General features: G+C 51.1%; 1 protein-coding gene across 2 annotated transcripts; it reads right to left on the bottom strand.

The window, feature by feature from the left end:
* Window positions 1-723: 723 nt before the first annotated feature.
* On the bottom strand, window positions 724-1875 carry NKX2-4 (NK2 homeobox 4). Of its 2 annotated transcripts, XM_069851041.1 has the most exons (3): window positions 1500-1872; window positions 922-1400; window positions 724-864 (listed from the first exon to the last, which is right to left on the bottom strand). In XM_069851041.1, exons 1-3 carry the CDS (start codon window positions 1870-1872, stop codon window positions 724-726), a joined length of 993 nt encoding a protein of 330 aa, XP_069707142.1. The 2 variants fall into 2 exon arrangements, with proteins under 2 accessions (XP_069707142.1, XP_069707143.1); XM_069851042.1 differs by having other exon boundaries at window positions 724-1400; window positions 1500-1875.
* Window positions 1876-19213: the final 17338 nt, after the last annotated feature.

Here is a 19213-nt window from a genome sequence, read left to right as displayed (position 1 = left end):
AATAATAATAACAACGATAAAAACGTTTTCCCCCCTTAAATCTGAGCACCGGCGTTCCAGACCTCTTCCGCCAACACACCCTCCGCCGCTGCCAGGCTTGGAATTGTTTTATTCCCTCGCTCCAGGCGCTCCCCATCCTTCCAAAAGGATGTCTCCTCGACCTTGAGTTACAATTCAATTTACCTCCAATCAAACAATAATGAAATTGCACTTCAGGGGCACCCTTATAAAATTAATTCTGCTGAGATAAGTTGCACTTCAGAAGGTTTATTTTTCGCGTTCGATGGGTCTGTAAGGTAGACGCGCACCGGCGGGGGTTTGGGTGCCGGTGGCCGGTGAGAGCCGGGAGCGGAGCCCCGAGCCCCCCGGCCGCCCCTCGGCTCCCCATCCCCGTCGGGGCGGCTCCTCCGGGCCGGGAGCCGCGGCCGCTCCGTTCCCGCAGCCCCGGCGCCCGCGCGGCCGCACGCGCTCCACCCCGCCGCGGCTCTGCCCTCGGGCTCAAGTTTCCAAAACCCCGCGGAGTCTTGAAAATACGCGAAGCGGAGCCGGAGGGCGCGGGCGGGCACCGGAACGGCCGAGGCGGGGGGCCCCGCTGGATCGGCCGTCGGGGGTCCCCGCAGGCGCCTCGCCCGGCCGGGTGCGGGTCCAGCGGGCGGGGGCGCCGGCGGGGCGGGGCGGACACACGCACACACACACACACACACGGGTTACCGCGTCCCGGGATTACCACGTCCTGCCGTAGAGCAGGTTGGGGCTGACCATGCCGCCGTTATAGTCGACGCCGGCCGAGTCCATGGGGGCCAGGGAGGGCACCTGGCCGTGCAGCGCCGGCGGGCTGGGAGAAAGCTCCTCCAGGTCGGCCGCCTGCCCCAGCGAGCCGGGGTGAGGGTGCGCGGCGGGGGCGGCGGCGGCGGCGGCGGCGGGCAGCGCCCCGGCCGAGGCGGCGGGGGGCGGCGGGGCGGGGGGCCCGGGGGCCGGGGTGCCGCCGCCCGGCGGCGGGCAGGGTTTGCCGTCCTTCACCAGCACGGGCACGGCGACGCGGCGCGGGGAGTGCTGCTGGCACAGGCCGCCCCCGCCGTCGGGGTGCAGCTGCTGGGCGGCCGCCTTGTCCTTGGCCTGGCGCTTCATCTTGTAGCGGTGGTTCTGGAACCAGATCTTCACCTGGGTCGGGGTGAGGTGGATCAGGCTGGCCAGGTGTTCCCGCTCCGGCGCCGACAGGTATTTCTGCTGCTTGAAGCGCCGCTCCAGCTCGTAGACCTGCGCCTGGGAGAAGAGCACCCTCCTCTTCCTCCGCGGGGCCGCGTGGAGCGGCACGATGGCCTTGGCGCCCTCGGCGATGCCGCTCAGGCCGCCCATCCCGGCCACGTTCATCCCCGCCGACGGGCCCATGAACCTGGAGACTGAGCGGGACGGGCGGCTCAGCGCCCGCGGACGCCCCGTCGCGGCCCAGGCGGCTCCCCCCGCGCCCCCCGCCCGACGCCCCCCGCGCCCGCACTTACTGCTGGAGTAGCGGGGGTCGCCGCCGGCCCCGTACCAGCCTCCTCCCGCCGCCGCGCCGCTCCGCATCCCCTCGGGGTAGGCGGGCAGCTCGCCCACGTTGCCCAGCCCGCCGTTGCAGTAGCCCCCGACGGCTCCGTGCGGGAACTGCGAGACGCCGTGGGGCATGTGGTAGGCGGCGGCCCCGGCGGGTCCCGCCACGACGTGCTGCGGCACCGCGGCCCCGGCGGGCCCCGGCGGCTGCCGGTAGGGCCCGAGGGGCGCTCCCAGCCCGCCCGCCCCGTCCATGCCGCCGAACTTCTTGTAGCTCTCCTCCATCGGGCTGAGGATGTCGGTGACCGAGAAGGGCGTCGTGTGCTTGGGGCTCAGCGACATGGCGCGGCGGGGAGGGACGGGACGGGACGGGCCGCGCCGCGCCGGGCGCTGCCGCCGGCACCGGCGAGCCACCAGCCCCGGGCGCCGGTAGCTCGCCGTTTCTTTTAGCCCGGCGCCGGGTTTACGCCAGACACGGGGGGGCGGAGCCGAGCGGGCCCGGCGGGGGAGAGCGGCGGCGGCGGGCGGCCCCCCGTCCCCTCCCCGCCTCCCGCCGCCCGCCCCGGCCCCCTCCTCCCGGCCATTGTCCTGCGCCCGCCGGACGCCTCTTAAGCCCCGGGGCGCAGCCCGAGCGCATCCGAGCCGCCCCGGCCCGGACAGAGCCCCGCGGGCCGAGCCCGTAAGTACCTGCCCGCTCCGCAAAGCGTGTGCTTGTGAGCGAGCGTGGGAGTGAGCGAGTGTCCCGCGCCTCCGTGTGCGTGTCCTGCACCTCCGTGTGTGTGTGTGCGCGTGTCCCGCATCTCTGTGTGCGTGTCCCGCACCTCCTTGTTCGTGTCCCGCACCTCCGTGTGTGTGTGTGTGCGTATCCCGCACCTCGTGTGCATGTTCCGCACCTCGTGTGCGTGTCCCGCACCTCCTTGTTCGTGTCCCGCACCTCCCTTTGTGTGTATGTGCGCGTTCCGCATCTCTGTGTGGGTATCCCACATCTCCTTGTTCATGTCCCGCACCTCCATATGCGCGTCCCGCACATCCGTGTGTGAGTGGGTGTCCCGCACCTCCTTGTTCGTGTCCCGCACCTCCACGTGTGTCCCCCGCACCTCCATGTGTCTGCGTGTGTATTCGTATGTTTATGCGCGGGGGTGTGTGCGTCTCCCCCGAAACAAACCGCGGTAGCGAGGCCCCATCCCGACGGGGCGGACACGACGGCAGGAACAGGGGAAATCCCTCTCCCGCTTTGTTTCTCCCCGCTCCGAGCCGGGGAAAAAGGCAGCGGGGCTGGCCCCGGCCCCTCGGGGATGGAGCCTCGGGGCCGTCTCTCCCCAGCGAATTCCCTCTCCCGCCCCGGTTCCCGTGGGATGGGAGGCGGGATGGAGCCTCGGGGCCGTCTCTCCCCGTGCCGCTCCCGCTGGGGCCCGCGCGGCGCCGGGCGCCCTTTCCGGGACGATGCTCCGTTCGCGGTTTGGTTCGAGATGGGGCTGTCGGTCGTTGTTCGTTTGTTCGTCGGTTTTTGCGACAACGAAATGCTCCCTGGGGGGTGCCCCTGCCCTCGGCCGCGGGGTCGGGGGGACGCGGGACGCGCTTCCCGTGGATCTGGGGGCTCCCGCGGAGGGAGCCGGAGCCCGTCGCGGGGCAGCGGCCGGCGCTCCTCCTGCCCGGCCCCTCCCGCTCCCGGCTGGCAGGAGAGGGCCGGGAGGGCCCTTTACAGCCTGAGAGGATGGGGAGCAGCCACCCCCGGCGGCTAAACTTCCCCCCGGTCCCCCGGGCTGGGTCGGAACCGCGCAGGGACGGGACGGGACGGGCGGGATGCTCGCTCCCCGCGTCCCCGCGCGGATCCGTGTCCTCCCCCTCTGCCCCGCTATTTGTGAGCGAGCCCCGCGGCAGCGAGCTGATCCCGCACAAACGCCGTCAACGCGCCCCCTTAAACGGCCGCCCGGTGCCCGCACCCACCGAGGGCTCCCCCGGCGCCCCTGCCCTGCCCCCGCCCCGCTCCAGGAGGGGCTGAGCCCCGTCTGGGGGAGACAGGGATGTCCCGCACCTTGGGACAGGACCCTTCCCATCCCTTCCTCTCTCCGGACCTCATCCTCTCCCTGATCCCTTTGGTAAGAGCCGCTGGGCAAATCACCTCCAGCTCTGGGGTGGTTATTGAAGAAATGTAAAGCGTAAGAAATCAGAGGGGAGAGCTCTGCTTCTTAAAGTCTGTGCTTCCCCCTGAAACTCTGAAGACCCCCGGTGCAGGGCAGCACTTAAACACATTCAGACCTCTGCATGCGCTACAGCTCTTGCTGTTCATCGCTCCAAAACTCCCATTCTCTGCAGTTGTACCTGCAACACTTTATTCTGTTACACTTTTCCCACAGTCCAGGCACAATTCCTGGCACCTGCATTATTTTTTCCTGCACCTGCTTCCCCCCTCCCCGCTTTGCAAACCCCTTTATACCCCTCTCCATCACCGCCCGCCACTGGGAGCAGAGCTGGGGACTGCTGCCGTCCCTCTCGCCGCCCCCTTCCCCTGTGTTTGGAGGTGACCCACCAGGGAGACCCGGGGAGGGCACAGCTCTGCCCACTCGCCCTGTGGGGCAGGTCCTGCAGCAGAGCCCCCGCTGCTCGTGCCCACCAGCCTGGGCATCTCCAGTCACCAGCGGCACACGCTGCGCGCCACTATCACAATCTGAGCTCAGCTTTTACTTTGCCAGAGTCTTCCTCAAAAGGCTGATATTTATACTTGGGTTTGGGGTTTTTAATTTTTTTTCTTCTTGAGGAGAGTTTTCTGTTTGTTTTGGAGCTGATGGAAACTCTGTTCTCGGATTTAGAGGTGCCCGTTTGTTGTCAAGAGAGGTGGCATCACCCCAGTGAATGGAGATCAGGCCCGAGCACCCGCATCCAGGCGGGAAGAGGGAGGGGGACCCTAATTCAGCCCCGTGGTGGAACAGCCCCGTGGCTTGGCAAACCAAAGAATGCACAGCAGCCCCATCTCCGTACAGGTCAGACCCCTGGGAGGTGGATGGATGGAGATTGGACAGGAGAGGCGGAGAGCGATGTTCCTGCTCCTCTCTGGGGAGGGGAGAGGGAGCTCCTGGTGTCCTGGGAACAATTCCCTGTAAGCCGCTGTGGCGGCGAGGAGGCTTGGGGTCTCATTGGGGCCTCAGGGGTGCTCTGATAACAAACTGGACAGAAATAAGGTGAAGGGATAAGTAGGACGGGACCCATGCACATGAGCCTGGCAGGTGTGACCTGGATCTTCAGGATCTGGCACAGACGAGGGGGTTTTTAAGGACTCAAGTGCTGGGCAGAGTTCCAGCACCTGTGGTCTCCACTTACACACTGCAATGTTTAACTGGGGACCTCATGCACAAGGGATGGAATCCAACGCGAATGTCCGTCAGGAGAGCCGCTCAGGAAGAGTGAGCTGGTAGGAAAATGACCCTGAACACAACAGCCACAGCCGAACTCCTGGGATGAGGAGCGATGTGGGATGTTTTGCCAGTGATGGGGTCTCAAGGTCTGTGGTTGGTCCATGGGGACACAGCAGGGACTGACTCAGCCTCCTGCCTGCTGGCTCCTCCAGAGACCCAGGGGCACCCCTCGCCCCAGTCCCTGGAGGCAGCATAGGCTGCTTCTCCCCGCAACCCCTTACAAAACCTAAAGGGAAGCACAGCCTGGGAGGAGATGGAAGAAACGCAGCTGACAAAATTCCTCATGTTTGTTTTACACTGAAAACGCCCCAAAATTTTCCCCACACAACTAGCATGATTATAATTTTTTTTTTTTAGTAGAATGCATAACACTGTAATGAAGGCTTTCACCCTTTCTTAACCTGGGCATTGTAACTTTTCTGAAACAGCCTTTTGGCACAGCCAGAATCAAATACTGAAATGAAGCACTGAGGTGATTTTTCCCTTTGCTGTTTTACTCCAGGAGAAAGCCAACTCGCCTCTTTGTTCCAGTTCAACTTCAGTAACTAGATTTTCTGATGGAGAGAAGATGTTTTATTTTGTGAGAATGTGTTGAAAAATCCTGTTGATATGGCAAATGTTTCACAACCAAATCCCTTAAAGTCATCCTCATTTACAAAACGTATATATTTTCTAACTTAATCAGTCATTACCTAGAAGCGCCATGCAAAAATGGACCATGTCCTTCCATAACCTGGGAAGATCAAGCTATAGATTTCAAGAAAAGTACTTCCAAAAGGAGATTTTTCAAAAAAATGACATAACAGGCGCAATAAGGCTGACAGTGATAGGAAAGAACCTACCAAGAAGTCAAACTATTAGGTTTTAATTTCTTTGAATTATTTTCCTAGCTTCTTGATCATACACCTTCCCCAGAAGGTCACCTTTATTTAAAGCTGCAGGACTGCTGATATTATTTCAGAGATCAGTTTGTCTTTCTGATAATAATGACATAGTTTGACCATACAGTGCTCATTTCCACACGTAAGTTGTTCTTGCTATTTGAGACTGTGCTTATTACAGTAAAGATATCTACCTTGGCAAGACACAATTGACATATAGATAGAGGCTGATTCCTTTTCTTTGGCATTTTTCAATAATCCAGTATAAATGCTAATTTATTTCTGTGGCAGCTTGCCCAAAAGCAATAGTTTCTTCTAAATAATCAGCGATCGTTGCTCATTGCCCAGTTACAGTGCTGTGATCACAGTTGATGGCAGTTTGCCTTGATTCAGCTCTTACCAATAATTTGCAGAGATTAAAAGGGTCTTGGAAATGGAGGCTTAAAGAATTGCTTTCTAAAGACGTTGTTAGATTGAAAAAGGAACCTGGGGTTTCCAGTGCACTCTAAAATCATTTCCACATAAACCCCAGATTTAGTAGTTTTAAGTGTCACTAAATGGCCTGTTCACAGGGAAAGAAAGATATTTATGTGGCATAAAGAGATCTCCGCTCCTGCTGCAGATGTTGTCCTCACTGCCTGCGCCTGGATGGGAGAGTGTCTCCCTTTCCATGGAAAATCAACCACTTAAAAAGTAATTGTGGGCAGGAATTAATGGCTGGGATGTTTGCTAAGGGGACCAGTGCTTGCCAGCAGGAATGCCTGGCAGTGCCACCACAGGGGGTACGGCCACTGCAGGAGATGTTGCCAAAGATTTACGGGTTTTGCTTATAGTAAAGTCAATGCCAGGCTTATAGGGAAGGAGGGGGTATTGTTCTCACTGCACCTGACATCTATTCCCCCTTAGGGTTCCTTTTATCCTGCCTCTCCTTACATGATGACAATTACCATCGGACAGTTACCATTTACAATATTTTTCCTTATGACTGTAGGTTTTCCTAAGGCCACTTCTTTGGGTAAAAAATCATTGAACATATTGAACCTCTCAAATCTTTCCCTGAAAGCAGCTGGATGGATATTTTCCTTAGGGCTTTTTACCTGAGGAACCTTTTGCACCCTTTTCCCAGCTCCCGCAGCAGGCAGGATGTCTGCAGTGCCTCACAGATGCTGTGTGTTGGGCTGAAATCACCTCCCGAACCCCCAGCTATCCATCTCATCACCTGAGCAAGGGCATATTTATCTGTCTGTCTGTGCCTGCCCTCTCCTCCCTGATGGCTTGAGGCAGTGCCTGTCCCATCACCTGGGTGGGTGCTGGCTGCGCCCGTAAGAGAGACCACAAGGGTTCATCCCTCCTGTGCCCTTTGTGTCCAGGTATGTGTGTACTGTGTTTGACTGGATTAAATCCATGGTGTGCAACCACAGCCGAGTGTTTCATGGCTCTGGTCACCTTTTGGAAGTAAATGCTTCCTGTAGCCTTTTACCATGCTGTTAATTTGAAGGGTGGCTGAAAATACTAGTGATCCTTTCAGATTTTCTATCAAAATACTGGAAAAATTGCTGAACAGGACAAGACCCTTCCAGAAACACCCCACAGGTTGGTGGTAGGTGCACTTATTGCCTGAGATCAGTTGCTGATCCTGTTAACAAGGATGACATTGATTTCATTCAGTGTTGATTCTGTATTCAGTGAATCCCTTGGGCCTGGGTTAGATCATATCAGCAGTTACCTTCACTAAGCATGCATTCCTCTCGTTGAAATAATAACAGGATTGCTCACCCCAATATGTTTTGCACATTAACAGATACCAGCCAGTATCCCAGTTCTTGCATTTCTTGCCAGCTGTTCGTGCCCTGCCACGGACCAGGCAGCCCGCAGGGAAGAGTCACTGCAGCTTGCTGCTTGCACAGATGTGGGCTGTTATTAGCAGCCTTGATTGATTCCCACATGAAGACACACAAGTTTATTAAGATCCATGGGCAGGTAAGATTCTTCCTTGGAGGTGTGACCCTCTTCTGCTTTGCCTGGAGAAGTGGTTGGCTAGCAGCTTCTGAAACTGTGGGGAGTATAAGTCCGTTTTTCTCCTAGGGATGTTCCCAGCTACAGAGATCCCAGGTAAATATCTTGCATCCTCAAATCTTGCTGGGAAAACTTTCTGGCAAGAAAAATATGGTGGTGTGCAGTGATGTGACAGAATCGCCTCCTGTGAGGCAGGTGCAGGGGACGTTAGTTCTCCTGGTTAAGCAAACTATCCAAGAGTTGCTTTTAACATTTTCCTAGTTATGGATGCAATAGAAAATTATTCAATGCTGTGCGATAGTGGCTCCTCATTGAGCTTTTCCTCAAATAATAGAATGTAAATATTTATTTGGCATCCGAGCTTTCTCTATGAGGTTCACTGAACCCTGTGCCACTGCTGGCTAGTGGTGGGCTTGTGCCAGTGTTGGCTCCTTTGTGCTTTACAGCAGCCTTCTGGCCAGCTTCCCCTTCTCTCTTTGTTGATATAGCATTCTTTTATTCCATATTGTTTTCCCTTCCTTTTTAATTAGTAGAATTGAACAATGAGGTGGGCATTCCCCATCACTGCAGTGTGTGGGGCTCCATGATTTCTCTGTGAAGGAGCACTAGTAGAATCTGGGCTCCTGAGTTACTCCTTAGTTGATTTTCTGTCACAGTTTAAAATGTCTTCCTGATGCACGTTGCTCGCAATTGCCTTGGGCTTTGGAAGAGGAGCCCTTTCGCACAGGACGTGACTGTTTGACTGTCCACACATGGCACCTGGCCTGGGCTCAATGCTTAATGCTGGCAGGAGGATTAGCAAACATCTTCATGCTCCTTGGCGGCTTGATTAGATGCAAGCAAAGGATGCCGGGGCTCTGTTATATTATTGTGGTGTTGGGGTGAATTTTAATGATGCCTCTTCTGCCCTGCTCTGTCATCCAGGAGAGACCTTTCTGCTCATGTGGAGGCTTCCCAAATCCATGTAGCCTCTTCCCTCTGTCGAAGCAGGCTCGGTGTTTCCCCTAGGCCCCCTTACTTAAGTATTGTACTAATTTAACGCTGTTCTTTTTGTCTCCCTGTGTCCATCCTCTCCTGTGCCCAGGCCAGAAAGCTGAGCTCTTTATCAGGTCAGAAGTTTCTATGCTAAACCACAGGCAGGCATTTTGCAACAAGTGGGTTTTCTTTGGAAAGAAAATGAAAGATGAAAAAACCATCTGAACTCATTTGATGACATTTCCCGATTTCTTTTGTTGGCATCCTTATGCCAGTGCGTGGTCAGGGTGGCTCTTTGGGTTAGATTTGGGTACAGCATGAGGAAACTGCAAAGCAGAGAGCTTTCCTGAAGAATCCTCTTCATTACCTTTGAAGTCAGAATATTATTCCCTGTACAATTAGAAGTAACCATAGTTACTCAGGCTGAGAGAGTTGGGACTGTTCAGCCTGGACAAGAGAAGGCTCCAATGAGATCTTATAGTGACCTTCCTGTATGTGAAGGGGGCCTGCAAGAAAGGTGGGGAGAGACTTTTTACAAAGGCTTGTAGTGATAGGACTAGGGGCAGTGGCCATAAACTGGAGAGGGGCAGATTTAGACTAGACGTAAGGAGGAATTTCTTCACCATGAGAGTGGTGAGGCCCTGGCACAGGTTGCCCAGGGAAGCTGTGGCTGCCCCATCCCTGGAGGTGTTCAAGGCCAGGTTGGATGGGGCCTTGGGCAGCCTGACCTAGTGGGAGGTGTCCCTGCCCATGGCAGGGGGCATTGGAACTGGATGATCTTTAAGGTTCCTTCCAACTCAAACTATTCTATGATTCTATGACACTCAGTGCCCTGGCTCTGGGAAGCTGAGCAGAGCTGGTTGGCAGTCAATGGGGTGAGAAAACAAATCTTAATGGAAGAGGCTGAGACTGGGTTGAAGAATTTTGGAGGCAGAACTTCTGTGCAAGCTCCATGGTGTAGGAGTGTGTCTGATGAGCAGTGTGGGTGCAAGACTTGGCACAGGCTGGAGCATGGGGAAATCATAGAATGGTTTGGCTTGGAAGTGACCTTAAAGATCATTTGGTTTGACCCCCGCTGCCATGGAGGCTGGGAAGCGGGTTGTTTCCCAGAGATGCGGAGAGTGGGAGAAGCTGGTCCATGAGGCTTTGCTTAGTAGTGTGCAGGTGGGGATGTTGCTGTTAAGAGGCACTGAGCTGTGAAGCTGGTCTTTAAGGATCTTTATCCCCCTGCCAATTCTCTGTGAAGGGAATGTTCACCTTGGCTGGTCTGACAAAGTGAAGGGGAGCTCGGGAGCAGGTCCTTCTCGTCCCTCCTGGGAAAGGAGGACACGTCCATTTCTATGGGGCAGCATGGGTATGTGAGGTGAGGCTACTTCTCCAGTGACAACAGGTATTTGGCTCTTTTGGGAGGTATGGATTATAATAGAGTCATCACTGACTACCTAAAGCAGTGAGTAAAAAGACATAAAAGTGGTGCTCTCTCTTCCCTCCCTCAATGAGTGTTTACCCTGGAGCAAGAGTACCCTCCACGGCAGCTTTGGGGCTTTCTTGCTTGTCCCCTGGTGCACAAGGAGACAGAGACCAGCCACGGCAGAGCTTTGTTGCTGGAATCATCACAGAATGTCCTGAGTTGGAAGGGATGCAGAAGGATCATCAAGTCCAACTGCTGCCCCTGCATAGACAACTCCAACATTTACACAATGAGTCTGAAGGCATTGTCCAAATGCTTCTGAAATATTGTCAGGCTTGGCGCTGTGACTGCTTCCTGGGGAGATGTTCCTGTGCCCCACTACGCTCTGGGTGAAAACCTTTTTCCTACTATCCTCTCTCCTGTCACATCTTCCTGCCATTCCCTTGGGTCCCATGATTGGTCATCAGAGAGGAGAGCTCAGCACCTGCTCCTCCTTCTCCCCCTGTGAGGAAGCTGGAGACTCTGTTGAGGTCTCCCCTCAGTATCCTGTTCTCCAGGCTGAACAGACCAAGTGGCTTCAGCTGCTTCTCATACAGCTTCCCCTCTACACCCTTCACCAGCTCTGTGCCCTCCTCTGGACACTCTCCAGTAAGTTTATATCCTTTTTATCCTGTGGTGCCCAAAACTGCACCCAGTGCTCAAGGTGGGGCAGCACCAGTGCAGAGGAGAGACCTGCAGGAGCAGTGATGTGACAGCCAGCTCTGCCGCTTGATCACCTCCAGTCAGGACCTTGCAAAAGGACATCTGATCATGCATGTGATGTGCTGGCATCCCAGTCAACTCTTCCAACTCAGCTGCCCCCCAGTTTCTGTGAATTGTTCCCTGGGGTTGCTGGCTTTGGGCAGTTACCAGTGGTTATGCTCCCTGTGATTATAGGACTGGAATACACGGAATAAAAGAACAAATTCTTTAGAAATCAGAAGGGGATAATGGAGCCACCAGAAAGAATTTTCTAAAGAAGAAATCATGTCTGAGATTTTTCTTTTAATTTAACTACACCAAGGGAAGCCAGTGCATGTAAAATGACTTAGTGTTGGCTATCAGGAATCAAGAGGCAAAGCTTGAAATTAATTAACTGAACTGAGCTTGGGTCCAAATGCTCTCACATGGACTGAGCAGAGCTGTGCTGGCTTGGGAGTGGTGACTGGAGTGCAAGGGGGCCTTTGGGTGGGAAAGGGAGACTCTGTGCCCTGGCTGCCTCATTTCTCTGCCCTTTTGTGCAGAGGGAGGTTTCCCACTAGGCTATCCTGTGCCTGCTTGGAGTTGTCCCAGCTGTTAGACCATTTGTGATACAAGTGGGGTTTTTCAGACCTTATGAAGGACCAAAAGCCCCAGTGAAAAATCAATGGGGCACTTCAGACTGGCATCTTGGGTTGCTGGGCCACTCCAATGCAGTCAGAGCATCCGTACACTCTTTGATTTAGAAACCTAGTGAGTCTGGAGTTTAGCATCTTATGGCTCTCAATGCATATGTAAGTTTGTGGGACAGCCTCATTGGAGATGATCTGAATCCAGGAGAGCAGAGTGATGCAGCAAACAGCTGGGGCTGGGAACAATAGCATGGGTCAAGACTGTGTCAGGAGGAATTGGCTGAACTGGCTTTATGGAATCATGGAATCATTAAGATTGGAAAAGATCTCCAAGATAATCAAATCCAACCATTAGCCCAACACCACCATACCTACTAAACCGTGTTACGAAGTGTCAGGTGGGGGTGGAGACTCCACTCCTTCCCTGGGCAGCCTGTTCCCGTGCTTCACCATTATATCAGTAAAGAAAATTCTCCTCATATCCAATCTAAACCTCCCCTGCTGCAACCTGAGTGATACGAACCTGGAGAAGTATTAGTTCTGCTCCCAAATGTGCAAGTGGTGGTAAAAGGCACTCTGGAAAGGCATCTTCCAGATACCCTCCATAGAAATCCTCATTACTATAGGCACCTTTGTCTAGATTCAAAGTTGTTTCTCATGGAAATTACATTTGGGGTTCGGAGGGCTGCAGGCTGGTGACTGCGTTGCTAATGCCTTCCCATTTTCTGGAGTGGGCTGCTGCATCCTGAGGAGTTGGGGTTCATAGGCTGAACCCCACAGTGTGTGGTAACATAATGACTGATGAACACAACCAAGCCATTATTTCACTGCTCTCTCACCTGCAGGAGGCAGCACTTTGGAGGAAAAAGAAAGCCTAAAACCTTCATATTTTTGAAGTGCTGAAATATGTCATTGACAGGCCAGGCATGTTAAAACAGTGGCGGTGAAGGAAGGAGAAGTTTGGTACTTGAACAAAGCATCCAAGCAGATGTTTAAGAGGTGCTGGCCTCTTCCAGATTGTGTTAATAAAAGATTTCATTAGGTTAAAAAAAGAAGAAACTTAAGTTAAGGACCTTCTCTTCTTTGCTGTGTGTTTTCTCATCCTCAAGGCTATTCTTTTCTTCATACCCTGGGTTACTGCTCTAGTTCATTGTTTTCTTCCCTTGCTACCACACGTGCTGTGCAGGCTCTGACCCGTGAGTGTCACAGGTTTCCCGATGGTGCTTGTCACCATGGAGTTGCAGTCTGCAAAGCAAGAGTGGCATTTAAAAAAAAAAAAAAGGCTTAAAAATCAGCATTATCTTCTATGATCAGCAAAGCAGAGCTGATGATACCACTGCCGGGGATGCTCTGGAGATGGGTGACTGGCAGAGTGGCTTCATTTACTTGTTTACTCTGTACCCATGAAGATCTCCTGCAGGTGGATGGGAAAGAGAAGGGAACTGTGGGTGCCTGGGCACCACATGTGAAAGAAGCCATGGACACCTCTAAGATCTCCTCTCTTGTTTTGGTTTTTTTTTTTTTTTGGTTTGGCTTTTTTCTCTGCAGGAGTCTGCTCTGCTCCAGAGCCCTTGGACCATTCAGGGTGGAGACTGTGCCTGAGCTGCTCCATTGTGCCTTGTAGGCTTTTGAGGGCTGGTTCAAAGCCCATGGCAGATAGAGATAGCCCATGCATGATTTTCCTGTGCTGGACTCCAAATATGGGTGAGAATGCTCCCTGGTGCCTACAAGGGCTGGTCATACCTGCTCATGGAGCAAGGGTAGGGCTGAGTGTCTTCTCAGAGGTTTCTTGGGTTTTTGCTCTTGCCAAAAAGCAAAAAAAGGCAGTCTTGGTGATTTTTAATTTTTTTTAATTCACATTGAATGTCTGACATAAGGCACTGGATTTGACCCAGGTCTGAAGCCTACCGTTTGCATTTATCCAAGGTGAAGCTGGTAGCCACGTGCTGCTATGTTTCTTTTCCATATATAGAATGGGATTACTCCCCATGTAAGGTTTTTGAAGGCTTCTGGTCTAATGCAAAAAAATGTCTGTGTCTTCCTATTTGTCCCATGCAAGGTGGGAACTGCATTGAAAGAGGCCCTGTGAAACTGGCTGATGTCCACTGTCATCATTGTGATCACTAAAAATACAGAAAGAAAATGTCATAGAATCATGGAATGGTTTGGATTGGAAAGGACCTTGCAGATCGCCCAGTTCCAAGCCCCGTGCCATGGGCAGGGCACCTTCCACTGGATCAGGGTGCTCAAAGCCCTGGAACACCTCCAGGGATGGGGCAGCACAACTTCATTCACTGCCAACCTGTGCCAGTGCCTCACCACCCTCACAGGAAAATATTTCTTCCTAAGATCTCATCTAAATCTACCCTCTTCCAGCTTAAAACTGTTAGCCCTCATCTTATCTCTGCACATCCTGATAAAAAGCCCTTCCCCTCCTTTCCTCTTGCCCCCTTTCAGTACTAGAAGGCTGCTCTAAGGTCTCTCCAGAGCCTTCTCTTGTCCATACAGAGTAACCCCAACTCTCTCAGCCTGTCCTCATATGGGAGGTGCTCCAGCCCTCTGAGCATCTTCACGGCCTCTTCTGGACTTGCTCTAACAGATCCCTGTCCTTCCTGTACTGAGGACTCCAGAACTGAATGCAGGGCTCCAGGTGAGGACTCATGAGAGTGGAGTAGAGGGACAGAATCCCTTCTCCCCACCTGCTGGTTACACTTCTTTTGATGCAGCCCAGGATATGGTTGGCAGGGTCGCAGGAGGTGAAAAAAATGGGTCAGACCTTACCTCTCTGGGAAGCAGCAGCATTTTGGGCTCTGCAAACCTGCCCGAGTCCTGGTCCCAACTGGGGCAGACCCTGTGATGGTTCAGGGAACCCAAGCAGTGGCGATCACTGCCTGGCATGAACTTTCTGTGCACAGCTTCTCAGGGGGAAGATGGAAATAGCACAAAGTTGGGAGAGGACAGATTGTTCCTCATTCTTCTATGATTCCAGCTGAGCTTACTGCGAGGCGACAGTGATCTGGGGCCTCGCTGTGTCATCCCTAGCATACAAAATCTCCAATATCCTCTCTGGGCAGGATTGCACAGCAAGTGCACACTGGTGTGGAGGTCCTTTTGCTTGAATATTTATAGCACCTTTGCTATGTTCATTCAAGCACTAAACTGCTAATTAATTATGACATTTGTACTACTTCATTTTTCACTGTGAATCTGCAGAACCTGGCAGACAGTTAATTAGCTCTCTCTATGCAAAGGATACTAAGGAAAAATAATTGCTTGAGGAATCATCATCATGTTCTTTCAGAAAGGTCTTACCTATGAGCTGGCTTAAAGCTTGCTAGATTTGCACTTTGAAAGATGCCTCTGTCAAAGGCCAATCCTTTGGAAGAGAGATTTGAAGGAAAAGGTTATCTCAGAGATGTAGCTTAGTGAGTGTTATTTAGTGCTTGTAAGTCCAAGGGAAATCAATTATCTAAACAACTCCTGTTCTGGAATGGATTTCTTTATTCTTTTTTAAATATGTACTCATCTTTTTGTCTCCATATTGATGTGCACAGCCAACAACCCTGAGATCACAGGAGGCAATTTCTCGTCCCACAGACTATTGCCTGGGAAAGGGTGGGGGTCTTCCCTGTCTGTGGTTTTGTTTATTTAAAAATAGATTTTCTAAAACAGGAACAGTGAGGGAATGGTGCTTACAAACAGCCCCTGGGTTCATGCACACGTCTTCTCTCCCCAAATGTATCCTGACCTCATGAATACACACAAATGTATAAGACCCTTGAGGGTCTTATAAGACCCTTTTCTGACATTGCTGAAAGTGCTCATGGGCTGATAGTTATTGTGCATCCTGCCTGCAGGGTTACCCGTGCTTTCATAGAATCATAGAAAGATTTGGGTTGGAAGGGACCTTAAAGATCATCCCGTTCCAACCACCCTGCCATGGGATAGAGACACCTTCCACTGGATCAGGTTACTCAAAGCTTCATCCAGCCTGGCCTTGAACACCTCCAGGGATGGGGTAGCCACAATTTCTCTGGGCAAGCTGGGCCAGTGCCTCACCACCCTCACAGGAAAAAAAATTCTTCCTAAGATCTCATCTCGATTTCCCCTTTTTCAACTTAAAAGTGTTACCCCTCATCCTATCCCTGCACTCCCTGATAAAGAGCCCCTCCCCAGCTTTTCTGGAGTTTCCTTTCTGTACTAGAAGGCTGCTATAACGTCTCCTCGGAACCTTCTCTTCTCCAGGCTGAACAACCTCAACTCTCCAGACTGTCCTTGTATGGCAGGTGCTGCAGCCCTTGGATCATCTTTGTGGCTTTCTCTGGACTTGCTCCAACAGATCCATGTCCTTCCTGTGCTGAGGACTCCAGAACTGAACACAGGACTCCAGGTGAGGCCTTGAGAGCAGAGTAGAGGAGCAGAGTCACCTCTCTTCACCTGCTGATTGCACTTCTTTTGATACAGCGTAGGATATGTTTGGCAGATTTTTTGGGAGCCATTTGACCCGCAAAAAGCCCTCAGAGGTTTTGGCAGCCCATTGAGGGTCTGCTACCTGGAGCAAGACTCTGGGGCAGCTGTTTCTCTAATTCTCCCTTCTTTGCTGCTGTCTAGTGCAGCTTCTTTATAGCCCTACTGACATGCTGGTCATTAATCTTCATATTTTCTTGCTTCTTTTATAACAAGAACAGATTTGTGACCAACGCAGGCTCCCCTGGATAAGAAGTAAGAAAGACAACCAAGAAAACAGAATAATGAAAATGATATTTGTGTCTACAGGGATAAACAGACATTTTCTTAACCAGATTGAAACCTACAGCGGGTATGCTTGCCCTCAGCACTCCCTTTGAGAAAGTTGTTTTATTAGCAGATAGTTACATGTTGAGGTTACAGGAGAAGCATTACAGTAATGGAGTTGACATCTATATAATAGAGTTGACATTTTATTGAAAAGGGAAAAGAAAAAACCCTAACAAACAGAGTTCCCTTCCCTTCCCCTTTCTTTATTTCCTTATTTTGCTGTCATCAATTGCAATAAGGCACAGAAACTTTGAACAGCCGTTGATACTGGCAATTTAATAAAATTTCATACAACGGCAGGTGCTTCAGGAATGTTAGTGGGCCTAATCAGTCTGTTGTAAACTTGAACTTTGCCAAGAAATCAAGGCAATAGCTGGTTCAACAGCAAATCATAACAATTCGAATCAATTCTTGGCAGCATACTCTTGTTATTAAATATTACACACAGTCTTGTCTTCCAGTTTGTGTTAGATGCTTTTAGCAAAAAGTTCAGAATAGGGATCTTCTCCTGGAGGACAATGTTTCATTTCTAAACCAGCTAATAGAGCTCTGCCCTGTTGGGGCTGCTGGTTAGACTCTGCACTGTGTTCACATTGAATTGGGCTGGAGTGTAAAGAAAATTCTTTGCATGCCAGATTCATTAGGGTAAGAGGGACAATACAAGCCCATCTGGGTTTTTGAAGATGAAAGAAGATGCCAGAGCAAGATGCCAACTGAATTGTAGGGAAGAAAAAAAAAAGAAAAAAAAAAAGGGATAAGGAATGGAAGAACAAAAGCAACAAAGCATCTTCAGTCTTTGAGCCCACAGGGAGTGTTGATTGAAGCATTGATCAGACCTTGATCTCAAAGAGTGTATTTTGTGATTCCTATATTAACTTATGACAATTGAGTAGGTGCCTACAGCTACACTGTCACTAAGTGGCTATAAAACATGGATCTTCCCCATTGTGGTAGATGAGCCATTCAGGTCTTCAGATCTCTGATTTGGGTGATCAAGAAATGGAAGTGATCTGCAGTTCTCCCTTCTGGTTGCATCCTCCTGTCCTTCGCTTGTTGTGGGTGTAGCAACAGGATCATTTGGGAAAAAGAAAAGCTCTTATCTCCTGAAATGCTTTTCCAAAGTAATATTTTTTTAATTATCAAAAGTTACAAGCCTCTTGTTGGCTTCTGCTCTCCCTTCTGTACTGTAATTTAAGTAATATATCTTTTTTTTTCCTCCTTCCAACAACTTGGGTTACTACAGCCCATTGACATTTCTGTTTCTAATGTAGTAATCAAATGCTAAAATACAGAGATTACATTTGGATCAACACATTCAGTTCTTAAACCCTGAAAGTAATTATCTTTTCTCATGTACAATGAAATGAAAATATTATATTAACCATTAGCAGCTCTATTGTCTGAACGTTGGCTGGTGGCACGGCATACAACGTCATCCACTGCTTCTGTAGACTTAAAACTCACAAGTTTTCCCACAACTGGAAACTTTTTAGGGAGCTCTGGGTGATTCTAGTTCAGGAACCATGACAGGAGACGCACAACTTTTCCTAGTAGGAGATAATTGGCTTGAGTGTAATGAAGTGTCCATGAAGTGATGAGGCTTTTCAAGACTTCATGTCTGACCATGTTGCTGAGGTCTGGTTAACTCCATTTGTGACATCTCATGGATGGAAAACTTTTCAGAACTATGCAGTGGAACTGAGCCCCTTGAGACACCCCAGAGTGCCCAGAACAAGGCTTTATCTTAGCTGGGGCTGCTTCTTGAGCCTCTAAATTCAAAACCACAGTGCAGGAAAGTCATTAAACCTCTAAAGATCTTCTTACAAATTCAAATAAAATAGAGAGAAGGCAATTAATTGTGTGGAGAGGCTGGAATCATTCCCAGCTGTTGTGTTCCTGTCAGCATAGTGTTGCTCATGCAATGATCATAGAATCATTAAGATTGGAAAAGGCTTCTAAGGTCAACCAGTCCAACAACCAGCCCAACACCACCATGCCTACTAAACCATGTCCCAGAGTGCCATATCGACATGTCTTTTTTTTGAACACCTCCAGGGAAGGAGACTCCACCAATTCCGTGGACAGCCTGTTCCAGTGCTTCACCGCTCTTCCAGCGAAGAAATTTTTCCTAATATCCAATCTAAACCTCCCCTGGTGCAATTTGAGGCAATTTCCTCTCGTCCTATCACTTGTTTCTTGGGAGGAAGCCATTGGAGGATGCCATGAGGTAAGAAGCAGCCTGTCCCTCACTGAGGTAGAGATTAGGTAGACCTGCCCATCACTACAGTGTGAGTCCTATGCTGCAGTGATCCAACACCTCACCCTGGGCTGTGAGTAGCTGTTTCATTTCTACATAGTAATAGCATTTTAATTCCTGAGCCGAAGTCCATCTAAACAAGCAGAAAGTCTGTCACTGGTCCTTGCTGGCCACTTGCATGGGCAAGCATTTGGTTTACCTTGGCAATTATAGCTGTTGCTTGTGCCAACAGGAGACACAGGCCTGAGCTTAATGAGGGTTTAAGTTCTGATCATGCAAGGCTTGACCCTTTTGTGTGTTCCTGAGCACTCCTATGACAGCTTTGAAATTTTGACCCTACTTAAAAGCAAAAAAGCTGACAGACTTCATACTGTTTGAAATAGATGCAAGTACTGGCTTTCATGGTGGATCTTTTGCCAAAGAGGTCCTGTTTCCTGTGAATTATAGGGGGGAGATAAGGAGCTGTTTTCATTTCTCTCAGTTGTGAAGTTATTGCTCCTGTGTCCAGAGGTGAAGATCTGGGCTGATATGTAACACACCTGTCCAGACATAAGAATTTTTAA

Source organism: Phaenicophaeus curvirostris, chromosome 2, assembly GCF_032191515.1.
Source record: "Phaenicophaeus curvirostris isolate KB17595 chromosome 2, BPBGC_Pcur_1.0, whole genome shotgun sequence".
NCBI lineage: Eukaryota > Metazoa > Chordata > Aves > Cuculiformes > Cuculidae > Phaenicophaeus > Phaenicophaeus curvirostris.
This window is presented reverse-complemented; position numbering and strand designations above follow the sequence as displayed.

Excerpts from the sequence above, each read along its gene's own strand:
- NKX2-4 (XM_069851042.1), bottom strand. The coding sequence starts at position 1,872 with ATGTCGCTGAGCCCCAAGCACACGACGCCCTTCTCGGTCACCGACATC. Across the intron at positions 1,401-1,499 it reads CGACCCCCGCTACTCCAGCA|TCTCCAGGTTCATGGGCCCG; the intron begins GTAAGTGCGGGC and ends CGTCCCGCTCAG.